Source organism: Leptodactylus fuscus, chromosome 3 (genome assembly GCF_031893055.1).
Source record: "Leptodactylus fuscus isolate aLepFus1 chromosome 3, aLepFus1.hap2, whole genome shotgun sequence".
NCBI classification, from domain to species: domain Eukaryota; kingdom Metazoa; phylum Chordata; class Amphibia; order Anura; family Leptodactylidae; genus Leptodactylus; species Leptodactylus fuscus.
This window is the reverse complement of record NC_134267.1, coordinates 21,756,015-21,769,136: the sequence shown is the minus strand read 5'-3', so window position 1 is coordinate 21,769,136 and position 13,122 is coordinate 21,756,015. Positions and strand designations below refer to the sequence as shown.

General features: G+C 45.1%; 1 protein-coding gene across 2 annotated transcripts in view; it reads right to left on the bottom strand.

The window, feature by feature from the left end:
- The window catches only part of COQ8A (coenzyme Q8A), a 28,510-nt gene extending 15,994 nt beyond the window's left edge, over nt 1-12,516 (bottom strand). The window contains exons 1-3 of one of the 2 annotated variants that reach the window (XM_075267229.1): nt 12,380-12,516; nt 1,085-1,286; nt 14-397 (exon numbers count right to left, since the gene is read on the bottom strand). In XM_075267229.1, coding sequence (XP_075123330.1) covers nt 14-397; nt 1,085-1,261 — 561 coding nt within the window. In that variant the 5' untranslated portion in view covers nt 1,262-1,286; nt 12,380-12,516. Of the gene's footprint in view, nt 1-13; nt 398-1,084; nt 1,287-2,271; nt 2,348-12,379 lie in introns of those variants that run through there. The other variant, XM_075267230.1, reaches the window with a different exon arrangement.
- Nucleotides 12,517-13,122: the final 606 nt, after the last annotated feature.

Sequence of the window (13,122 nt, the reverse complement as noted above, 5' to 3'; positions counted from 1 at the left end):
AATATGGATGTACCATTTGTTTATGAGGCTTGTTCTCGGGGTTGGACTTGGCCTCCCGGGCTTTATCAATGTCCTCCGCTGTAAGCCCACTGACGGAAGAATGATCCTGGTGAAATGCCCTTTTCTGACCAGCAGCTGCAAAAGGTCCCGCAGAGTCTCTGAAAGTCCCAAATAATGCCCCATTGTCCCTGTCGGGGTCTGGACGGAAGGAAGGGGTTTCTTGGCCGTGGCTGGTGAAGTTGTTATTTGCATTGGGAATACTGGACTGTAGGTTATAAGTCTCATCGGGGCCGCGGCTGGAGGAGGGCGAGAACTCCATGCCAGCCATCTCCGAGGCCGGGCCTTCGAAAATATCCATCCCCTCCACAGAGAGGTTCTCCTGCTGCTTCCCAAATTCCTGAAATGCAAAGCAACACATTAATGATCAACGCGCTGCAAACTACAACTCCCAGCAAGCCCAGGCAGACGCAGCCTCAGCACAACCGCATTGCTATAAGTCCTCACTTCTAACAGAACCAATGGGATGTGCCCCTCAGGACCCTGGGAAAGCTGGATGACAATAGCTGTAATAGTGCAGTCTATAGAGATTACACTGCACAAAACAGGACTCGTCCACCATGCTTTACACTGTGGCTCTGATTAAAGTGGTTTTCCGGGACTTGCATACTTATAACAAGGATGAGTTGTCCATATCTGATCGGTGGGATCTGACACCTGGGACTCCCACAGATCAGCTGGATGAAGAGACTGTTACTCATGAGCGTTGCGGCCTCTTCCTTGTACGGATGACATCACGTTTATCGGTTATATGGTACAGCAGCAGCTCAGACTCATTTAATATAACTGCGATACCAAGTACAACCACTAGGATACGTAAGGCGCTGTGCTTGGTAATCAATGAAGAGGAGGCAGCACTCACCCAAACTCTACAGCCTGTCCAACCAGCAGATTGGTCTGTGGGGGTCACACATGGGACCCCCCAAACACATACTGATGACCTATTCTAAGGATAGGTAGTTGATGAATAAGGTCTGGCAAACCCCCTTCATTGTAGAGGAGCTACTCGTATACTACGGCCACATACCTGGACTTTCCCCATGGTGTCGCTGAATCGTTCCTCGGCTGCCACTTGCAAACTTCTTGCGAACTTGACGACATCTTTACCCACCACCGCCTGCTTCAGCTGCCCAGCCTGCACCTCCAGCACCACCTTACTGAGCTTGGCCAGGCCCCTCATTAGCATAATAGCGTCCGCCGCCATGATGGCTGCTCACAGCGTCCTTCACCTGTAAAGAGAGCAAGTACGCAGAAGGGTTAGAATATTCCAAACATTAAGGTGGTCTTCTCACTAAGGTGGTCTTCTAGAGAGGTTTCACTGTACTTTATATAAGAAAAAAGTGCCCATTTCTTCACATATTTGCCTCCTACCACGGATCAAGACAGTACAATAGAAGTCTATGGAGAGGGAAAGATGACAAGTGCCGGGTTATCAGGTATAACGCAACGCTCCAGTCTTCTCCTGACAGATAGGAGGCATCTGCAGCATTACACGAGTCTTTCCTTTATCTCTCTCCTCCATAGACTTCATTGTAAATGGACACCGCTTGTGTAAATTATAACCCTGCTTGTGTAGACATCCAACACAGCTCTGTTCACTTCAATGGCCCTAAAATACCAGACACGACCCCTGGTCAGGTTTCAAGTTTCCCCCCCAAATCCTGTCCAATCCCTTTCTATGCAGGACTACAAGCAGCAGCGTATTAGGGACATCTACTCATGTTTGCTCCTATAGGATATTATATACATAGAGTAGACCACATGCAACACCACAACAACAGATGTCGCAACTTCATACAATTAAAGGGTGGGGGTTGCGAAGGTTGCGAAACAAGACACAAGTTGCACGTTCCAGATAATCATTCCTGCCGTCACAAGGGACTTTTACTAAGTACCCCAAGGCGCGGGGCACTAATCTGTATACAACACACCACTATGTATGTATGTATGTAACCCGGGACGTCTGCAAAGTAATGGAAAGTCTATGGAACGTCAAACATCAGACATGACTGGATGGTGACGGTTGCAACAAAGTAACATCAGGGGACAAATAGAAATCTGATAAGTTACTCAGTAAAAAAATTACAAGTGTCACCGATACATTTGTAACCATCACCCACAGTCCTATATTCCCCACCCCCACAGTGCTCAGACACTGGGGGTCCTAATCCTACAGATGCCGCAGAAGTTACAGTGACCACATACAGCACTTACACATCCAGAGCCGCCTCTCCTCCCGCAGCTTCTCCAGCCCGGACATGCAGGGTGTGAGAAGTCTCACGAGCTGGTCCCTGGTGACGTGAGCGAGCGAGGCCGGCCCGCCATAATAATCCACCAACCCGGGCGGCCGCATTAATCACACAGAGCGCGCTGACATCGCTGCTAGAAGAGCGAGCTGTAAAAGTGTCAGAACCTGGCTCCAGCAAAGACTGGTTAACCAGTGCTGGGAAAGCTGGGTGGCTACCAATAAACCTGCACGGAAGCCCTCACTCAGCTTTCTTGGAGTCCTGATCTGCCTCCACCCAGTCTGCTGTGAAGGAAGAGTTGGAGACAGTCCTATTAGTTGTCACCCAGCTTTCCTAGAACCTGATAACTAATAACTATGAGGCTAGGAATCCCATGTATTATTATAGCAGACACTTGGCCCCCTGCCCCGGGGGGTTTAAAGGGGTTTCTAGAACTTGCATATTGATGGCCCCTCACTATGTGACCAGTGGGGGGGGGGTTAGATGGAACCTGAACGATCACAAGCACTGCGGCTCCTGCTGAAGATGTTCAGTAAAAGGGAAAAGCAGCAGCTCAGTCCCATTCAAGTGACAGCAATCACGGCCACTACACAATGTACGGCGCTGTGTCGGTATTCAGTAGAGGTCACAGGGTGCACCCAAACACCGTGGTCTCTGCAGACAGTTACTCTGTAGGGGTGCAGGGTCCTACCTGCTTAGGTATTCTTGGGCCTCTCCAGGGGTCCCTTGTTCTTGAGAGGTCCTATTGGAAATGACGGCATATCCTATGGCAGAAGAGGTTACTGCAGCTTCATCTCCCTCCTCTCTGGCAGATGCCACTACCCTTGTATGTGACAGGTAACCCTCCAGACTAACCTACCTCCATCTTACCAGAAGCCTGCACCGGATAGCTCACTCCATAGGGATACACAGCCCGGCAGGAGGAGATATACCCGGGGCTGGGGTCAGGTTGCAGATTTCGGCAGCCGCTCTGGAATGTGCATTTCCTCGTAATTACGTTGTGCATGGGGCAGATGGGAAGTCACTTAAGGTAACAATCTACACGGGGCTGAAATATGAGATCTCTGCACACAACATTTTACTGAATTCTCAGAATCTTCACATATAATAGTCACCCAATGATTCCTCTTAAAGGGAATGTCCCATGTTAAAGGGCATGTGCCGCCATTTTTGTTTTTAAATGTATCTAATAAAACCTGTTGAAAAATAAACTAATAAAACTTATTTTCTAATCCATTTTTATTTTCTGATTGTAGATATTTTATTCTATTTTCTGTCCATGATTATGGGGCGGCCATCTTGTTTGAGCTTCTCTGCTCTTAACAGCATTTAGTGATCTGCTTTACGGCACAGTCATGGGCATAGTCAGCAATGGTCTGGAGCCGCCTCACTGAAGTCTATGGGAGAGTTTTCTACACATGGGGAGGGGAGGTGATAAGCTGTAACATCATCTATTGTCAGTGAGGGCTCAGTGGCATCTCCTGACTGATGTAAATGATGTAACTGCTGCAAAGAAAACCCCTTTAGAATTGGAAAGTGTCAGGCTACTATTAAGCTTAGTGGTCAGAGTGAAAATTGCAGGATATAATACTTAAAATTCTACACGCATGAATATAAATGGGTCATTTTCTGGCAACACATTCCCTTTAAAAATGGGTGTCTGGGACTATGCCAATGATGGCTTACTGAGCACACTGCCATACATTGTATAGTGGCTGTGCCTGGTATTGCAGCTCAGTCCCATTTATTTGCCTGTTACCGATGAACATGAGGGCACTCGCCTAAGAGGTGGAAGAGCTCAATATCAGTCCCAAACCACCCCTTTAAAGGATCCTGATACACAGCACCGAACCCCCTGCCTAGACTGTTATGTGATGAAAGACCGTTTCCTGCAGTCACCATTAGATGGCGCTCATGAGTTTGCTGCATACACAGTAAAATAAACCAGCGTGATGGACATAATGCATGAAAATCCAAGTCTACAAGCGGATGTGAAAAGGCGAATATATCAGGGTGTCCCTTTATCAAGGACGTTACACGGCGGCTAATCCTTTATGGCATCTATAATAAAAAAACAACTAGTTAAACAATGAACCTGGCAGAGTCCTTGGTAATGTTCCGGATGTGGCAGCGCTCCATCAGAGCAAGTCATTGAGGTGCGATATATCCCACTGACCTTGGCGAAGGAGGCGGCAGCAGCAGCGAGGGCACAGATCGCACCACAACCCCCGGGTCACACACAAGTGAAGATACAAGACTACATTTACGTACTTGCATTCTATTCCTCACAGTAGAAGGATTCTGCTTGGTGTCAGTAAAGAGACCAACCGCCACCATGTGTCAGAGGCAGCGCAAGCACAGATCTGGGAAATGGCTCCTGTGGTTTCCAGATGGGTCACCTGTTACCCCGGCAAAATTTCATTAATCCTCTAGTCCTTGATAGACATTGCTAGTACCCCATAAGGAAACGGAGGATAAGATGTTCCAGATTTCTTTAAATAGAGATAGTGGTCACTATTTGTTAAAATATTCACTCTGACCACCAAGCCTAATAATACACTGCCACTTGAAAACTGTGTAGGGGTTTTCTTTGCAAGCAGTCACCTCAATTCCACGACTGACAGTATTACAACAGAAGATAATACCTCTATAGATAACACCACTGAGCCATCATTGCATCATAGCGTATCTACTCAACCCGCATGTCTGGGAAACTCTCCTATAGACTTCAAAGAGTCACCTGTAGAGTATTGCCGCCTATGGCCGTGACCGTGCAGTTGAGCAGATCACTGAACGCCGGGGGTTAAACTGTCAGGGCCATAAACTCACCAAGAAAAGGAAAAAAAACAAACATCCAGGTTAATTACTGGGGTGTGACAACCACAACATAAGAGGTTATCTCACCGGATACTATACAAGTCCTTTAAGTACTGTTAGTTCTCTGTCGAGTGCCAGTGCAGGTGACTCTTCATTACAAAGTCAATGTCCAGAGGGGGAGGATTTTAAGGCAAGGTCGTGAGCAGAGCACAATATGGCCGGCACTGCTGTTATTGTGGTCAGATATTACTTACGACACTGTGTTAGGACATACAAGATACAGAAGCCAGTCCGGCAATTAAAGGGGCTGTCCACAACATGGACGCCTTCTTCCAGAATCAGCACCACATCTATGCAAAAGTTGTACCTGGTACTGCAGTGAGTGGAGTAGAGCTGCAATATCACATGAAACCTGGGGGCAGGGGTGGCGCTGTTAGTGCAAGAAAGCAGCCATGTATAAACAGGGAGTCCCCGGACCTAACAATCCTAGAAATTTTCGGTGAAGTTCACATGCGATGTGCAACTAAAAAGCAGTCCCCCAGACAGTGACCAGGCTCCAAATCTGTTCCGTTCTCTTCCTGTGGCTCCCCCGCCATTGTATCCTGCAAAGTCACGGAATACAGATTATATGTGGGGCACGCGGAGGAATCCGACCCCATCTGCCCACCCCCCGTGCCATAAATAATCGGAAAACAAAACTCATGCCCAGGTAATCCTATTAGCAGATTTACATCAGGCAGAGCAAAGTCCAGCAGATTATTCAGGAATTACTCAATTACAGGCTATTTAAAGAACAACCCTGAGAACGGGAAGGCAGAAAACCGCCATACACAACGCCGACCGTATAAAAACAGTGTCATTGTCAGGAGCATGTGGGTTCGCAAATGTAGAAGAGCGCAAGAAAGTCAGGCCTGTCCTGGTAATAGAGCAGAGAGTCACCCTCAGAAGCCGGCGGCCAGTCCCTTGGGGTAGGTGGCCACACTGAACAAGCGCTGGACTGCAAAAACCGGGGCCTTTGGTCCCATCTAAGTTGTGGTGTCAGGGCAAACACTTTGTCCTATCTGTTAGTGAGAGGATTGGAGCGAAGTACGGGAAACCGTATACATTAGAGAATCTGGAGAAAGAATGACCAGAAAAAACAAACAAAAATAATCCTCCTATCCCTGTCCTCATCCACAACATAATCATTAAGACAACGGTGATAATCTCCAAGATGTCACTACTTACTTATTTCTATTTAGTTCTACAACCTGGAAATATAACCGCAACAAACTAATCAGAAGTAAGAAAAAAGTCTGGAGGGAAGTGCCGGGATTACAGAGAAATATAGCGGATAATCTGCAGAATAGGAGCAGTATTATAATAGTTATATTCTTGTACATAGGAGTAGTATTATAGTAGTTCTATTCTTGTACATAGGAGCAGTATTATAGTAGTTATATTCTTGTATATAGGAGTAGTATTATAGTAGTTATATTCTTGTACATAGGAGCAGTATTATAGTAGTTATATTCTTGTACATAGGAGTAGTATTATAGTAGTTATATTCTTGTACATAGAAGCAGTATTATAGTAGTTCTATTCTTGTATATAGGAGTAGTATTATAGTAGTTCTATTCTTGTACATAGGGGCAGTATTATAGTAGTTATATTCTTGTACATAGGAGGTAGTATTATAGTAGTTATATTCTTGTATATAGGAGTAGTATTATAGTAGTTATATTCTTGTACATAGGAGCAGTATTATAGTAGTTATATTCTTGTATATAGGAGTAGTATTATAGTAGTTATATTCTTGTACATAGGAGCAGTATTATAGTAGTTATATTCTTGTACATAGGAGCAGTATTATAGTAGTTATATTCTTGTACATAGAAGCAGTATTATAGTAGTTATATTCTTGTACATAGGAGTAGTATTATAGTAGTTATATTCTTGTACATAGCAGGTAGTATTATAGTAGTTATATTCTTGTACATAGGAGCAGTATTACAGTAGTTATATTCTTGTACATAGGGGGCAGTATTATAGTAGTTATATTCTTGTACATAGGAGTAGTATTATAGTAGTTATATTCTTGTACATAGGGGCAGTATTATAGTAGTTATATTCTTGTACATAGGAGCAGCATTATAGTAGTTATATTCTTGTACATAGGGGCAGTATTATAGTAGTTATATTCTTGTACATAGGAGTAGTATTACAGTAGTTATATTCTTGTACATAGGAGCAGTATTATAGTAGTTATATTCTTGTACATAGCAGTAGTATTATAGTAGTTATATACTTGTACATAGGAGTAGTATTATAGTAGTTATATTCTTGTACATAGGAGGCAGTATTATAGTAGTTATATTCTTGTACATAGTAGTAGTATTATAGTAGTTATATTCTTGTACATAGGAGTAGTATTATAGTAGTTATATTCTTGTACATAGGGGCAGTATTATAGTAGTTATATTCTTGTACATAGGAGCAGCATTATAGTAGTTATATTCTTGTACATAGGGGCAGTATTATAGTAGTTATATTCTTGTACATAGGAGTAGTATTACAGTAGTTATATTCTTGTACATAGGAGCAGTATTATAGTAGTTATATTCTTGTACATAGCAGTAGTATTATAGTAGTTATATACTTGTACATAGGAGTAGTATTATAGTAGTTATATTCTTGTACATAGGAGGCAGTATTATAGTAGTTATATTCTTGTACATAGGGGCAGTATTATAGTAGTTATATTCTTGTACATAGGAGCAGTATTATAGTAGTTATATTCTTGTACATAGGAGCAGTATTATAGTAGTTATATTCTTGTACATAGCAGGTAGTATTATAGAAAATTTACATTAGTAGTTGGGAAAAAAGGCATACTAAAAAAAAAACCATGTTTCTTTAAAAGTAAGAACAGTCTAGTTCCTAGCGCGCACGTTTTAGCACAAGCCGCTCTAACATTTCTCATCCCAACAAGCACAGACATTTATAAGCTAGAGGCGGCATTGTGCCAACAACAACAATACAGACCTGGAGGATGAAGCCGCAGCAGCCAGAAAGTGGAGCAATAAGTGACGGATCAGTTCAGAGGAGAGAGAGGTAAAATAACGGGAAAAAAAAAAAAAAGTCCTGCCTAGCTCCTCCCCCAGTCTGGACCCCCCGCACCCTGAGCACGGCAGCTCCACAAAAAGCAGAACTTCTTCTAGTTACATCCCACAGACTGAATCACTACTAGACGCCATGTACAAGACACACTGTATATAACATGAGGGCAGGCGGGGGCTTTACCATTACACTGCAAATCTCAGCTCACCAATGTATACAAACGGTGCTGCCACGAGTTATAAATGTTCCCCTACCCCTGTATAAGAATCGCCCTGCTGTAAATGTCAGGGTAGTTACATAACAATTCTTACTTCCTCTTGACTAAAACTTTCTTCCTTGCAAATTCTATTGACTGTTCTATCATCTAAAAGACAAGAAACCGACAACGGAATGTCCAAGACCCATTTTGCAAGATCAGTGAACTGTATTCGCCACAGCTACATATCACTGTGGGAGCTAAATCCAATGCTGCATAATATCTCTTGTGCGCTGAGTGTTTGTTACAATGTTTCAGTGCAGGTAGAATGTATCAGTCTGGAGGATTGTCCATTAGAGCAAACCCTTATCCATTCACATCTGCATCGGAGAAGCCTCCAGGGCAGGGACTGTGAAATCCCAGAAAAGTCAGCTAAGCACAACCAAGTCATGGAGAAGACAACAGATACACCTTCCACCCCACAGACCACCATCATTGCCAACAGGGTCCCTTGCGGTCCACTTTTGTCAGTTGTTGGATAGGTCCATCATTATTGCTTAAAGGGATTCTACTATTAATTGGAGAGTTCTCTCGCAGCACTGGGGACGCCCCCAGTGCTGTTAGAGCACTAGGAACTGCCCCCAACCATAGACGACATGATTCTTGGTCACGGTTTTGTGAGTAGCAGATCAGCTACCTCACTGCGATCAATTGAAAGTCATCCCTTGAGCCAAGTATGTCATTTGCATACAGACGAAAATTGGATTATATACCAAACGGCAGCGCGGAGAAGACATCTAAAGGTAGGAGAAGAATGGCCTTTCTTAATCCATTCTCCTGTTCCTACTAGGGAAATGTAAATGTGAACACAGTCTTAAGCCTCATTTACATCTGTGCCTGTTCTCCGTTGTGCAGGTTTCCGTTTCCTGCACAAAACAGGGCAGGAGATGGAAACCTGCAGTCACTTTTCAAACCCATTCATTTGAATGAATATGAAAAGTGTCCGGCTGGGAGCGCCTGTGAGCGTTTTGCGCTCTCCACGGCGAAACCGGGATTTTTTTTAACCGGACACAGAGTCGGACATGCAGTACTTTGTGTCCGGTTTAAAAAAAAAACGGTTTCGCCACGGAGAGCTCAAAACGCTCACAGCCACACACTGTCTGACAGGTTTCCGTCTTCTGCCAGCAGAAGACGGAAACCTAATACGGAGACCTGAACGCTGGTGTGAACCCAGCGTTAGCAGTATTAGGAATGGACAGGTTTCCAATAAAGGGTTTCAGCACAAATTGATGTCCTATCTTTAGGAAAATCCATGGAAGTCCAAACCCCCAACGGAACAGCCATTTCAATCAGAAACACTCCCTGAGCTCCCCTTTCCAGGCCATACAGAGTCACTTTCATTGGTCACATGGCCTGCTTGCAACTACATCCCACTGAAGTGAGTGGGGTGAGCTGTGATACCAAGTACAGCCACTATACAAAGTTTGGCAAGTACTGAGCAGGTGGTAGTCTCTAAACAGCTGATCAGCCAGGGGCCTGGGGGTCAGACGTCTGACAATCTTTGATAATCTATCCCTAGAATAGGTCATCCATTATTTAGCCTGGAAAATTCCTTAAAACGACAGGAAGTAGAGATCTTGAAAATTCAAGGAAATGAAAAAAAAATTGATTATAAATCAGCAGAATTTCTTGCAAATGGTAAATGACTGGCAGACATGACAGCAGAGCGTGCAGAGGAGGCTAGTCCACTGATCCGAATATCATAGCTAGGGCTATAAACAGACTTTAGGAAGAAACATCAGGTTTAGGTTTTTTGTGATCAGTGTGTTGCGGTTACGTTGCGACTCAATTCCATATTCACTCCCATTATCTAGGATGAACACGGATAAACCGCGGTGTGTGGACAGGAGCATTACTTACATGAATCCCTCAGAGTGCGGCTCCTGTGCCAGCGTCCCATATACTATGCTTATATACAAAGCTGACAGTCTACTCCATGTGCACAACAATAAGGTCACTCTGCCAAGGTCAAAGTGACAGGGCAATCCCCGTCATAATACAAAGCAGCTGGCACAGGGGGGACATCACCAGCCGGACCCCGGCAGCTTTAACAACCCTCTCCTATGACGTAACATCCTCCAAATTCACCAATAACCGGACAAATAAAGACTCTGCAACAAGTCCCAGGGCATCAGACAATGAGTGTCCTAGATTCCCAACCCTCCCTCCGGCTCACAGAGTCTCTGCCAAGTCAGAGGAAAACTTTCCAGCAGCCAAACCTTATGCAAGCAACTTGTAACAGAGGAAAAGAGGAAAAACAACAACAACCGGCACCAGAAAAGGTCACCTTATAACTTATTAACAGCGGCTCCCGTGCCACAAGATTATCAGTAATAGAACTAAGTAATTGCCCCCCATATGGCAAGTAGGACACAAACCTGCACCCCAGCAGTCATGAGCCACAGGGAGGTGTTTTCATACATACACCTCTATAGGGGGTCTTTCACTTAATCCGATCACTTGACCCTATAAATCATCAGTCTCTAGTTATTGCAAAACTCCAAATCCCACTGTGTAGATCACAGCATAACACAGTGACGGCAAGTTATGGGAAAATTGGGATCGTGCCTTTACTATTTCCTATGCATGACCTGACAATTCTCAGCAAAAAAAGAAATACAATATCTTTGCTACAATGTTGCAGTTTATTTTGTTAATACAAATGTAACATATTATATTGTTGTAATAGTAACTTAGGCCATAGAGAGGCTATAAAACAAGAAATCTAAACAACTCAATTAAAGTCAATGAGATCCAGTAACAAAATGGACCATAAAGAAGACTGCAGCTATGATGGTGGTGTGAACAGCGTCTTATCACCTGCGAGGTTATCCTCAATGCGCAGAATAGGTGATAACTGATAATGGGGATAGGACCGTTGGGAATCCACAAATAATGAGAATGGGGGTTCTGTGCCCCTCTTATGGAGAAACAGGTTACACATGCACACCACCCCTCCATTTATCACTATGGGAATAAGACCCTGTGCACACATCTGAGCGTGCATGAGTTTGCAGCCGGATAAAAGTTAGATTGAAATACATTATGTGATGCAGTCACATCTGGGGGGATTTTGAGCTATTAAGAAGCCCCCATAGACGTGAATCTGACTGCCTTCTGCTGCAAACTTAGCTCCACATCAGATGCCCCCGCAGTCACATGTATGGGGTCTAACAGCGTCCCATCAAATTGAAAGCAGGGGCTGCTCCACGTACAGGGGGGGGGGGGGGCACATTATTATAATCCATCAATCGGCCTTGCAATACCTATAATACAAATACCATAACATAGCTAATCCTATACTCAAAGGCTTAGCTGTACAGGGCTGTCACTACCGGGCCCCAGATCCTTAAGGGCCCCTCTGCCACTTACAATATACCTCTATTCCAAGCAGCAGAAGGGAGTCAGCGACCCCATTACAGATTCTGCATGGAGTTGTGTCGTTGCCAGAAATTAACCCTATAAGTTACCACTGACATCTTAGGCCATAGGTCCTTTGTTAAAAGTTTTTGTCCCCAAAGCATCGCAGAACTAATGAGCAGCAGCGATGTCAGGCCTGGAAATCTCCCTTTAGGATCAACAACAGCAAGAAGAGAAGCTGTCAGTGCGAGGAGCCTAAGCAGCACATGTCCTGCCCTTGCACATGTCCCTGCCACACCCCTTCCCTCCAGATGGAACATGTCTAGCAATAATCGATGCATTGCAGAAATACTATACAGACATGTGTATCAGTGGTCAGAAGAGAGACTACAAGGCCCAGCATGCCCTGTCAGCGGCGGCCCGTGAGGGGCTGCTGGGAGTTGTAGTTGCACAGTGTATATAGTGCGTGTATATGTGCTAATATGCAGTGCAGAAGCCTATAGACACGTGAGAGGAGTGTAATGGCAGCCTACAGACTACGTACAGCGCCGTGCACACCAGCAGGCCCTCCGTCTCCAAGCCCCCAGGCTGCAGGCTCCGCTCCCGTCTTCTCCCGTCCTCCCCTCTCTGACACGAGGTGCTCAGTGTTTACCAGCAGCGCTCACCAATCCTCCCCACAACCTCGACAGATGCCCCGCCCCCTCCTAATCCATTCGCCGTTCCTATTGGCTGCTTCGTGACAGGGACAAAATACTATTGGTCAATGTCGCTGTCCATCATGGGGTGTGCGTGCCCAGAGCGTGTGCACCGCGGCTCAGCCAATCACAAGCACGGATGGTTGGCAGTGGGCGTGTCAGGCGGGAGAGCAATAACAAGTCCTTCGGCCAATCCGCGCGCGGCAATTGTAAAACACCCCAGGTGTACACAATAACAAGAAAGTTGTCAGCGCTTTGTAGATGTTCTGTGGTGATAATAGCGCGCTGAGATCAGCGGCCAAGCGCTAAAGCGGGACGGGGGCGGGCGCTGGGCCTCAGAGAGAAGGACTGATACAGCAGCCAATCAGGACGCAGCTTGTAATCCTTAACCTGCTGTGGTAGAATGAAAGCTGCGCTGTGATTGGTTGATAAGTGAGGCCTGGTGTGTGTGCTCCTGGTACAGTGTCATGGTCGGACTTCAACTCATCTGTGTCCTCTGGAGTTGAAGTCAGAACATACCACCTGCCGACCAGGACAGGGGGGTGCACCCAGAATCTAGAATGGATGGGGGTTATGTTAATGCCCCCCCATT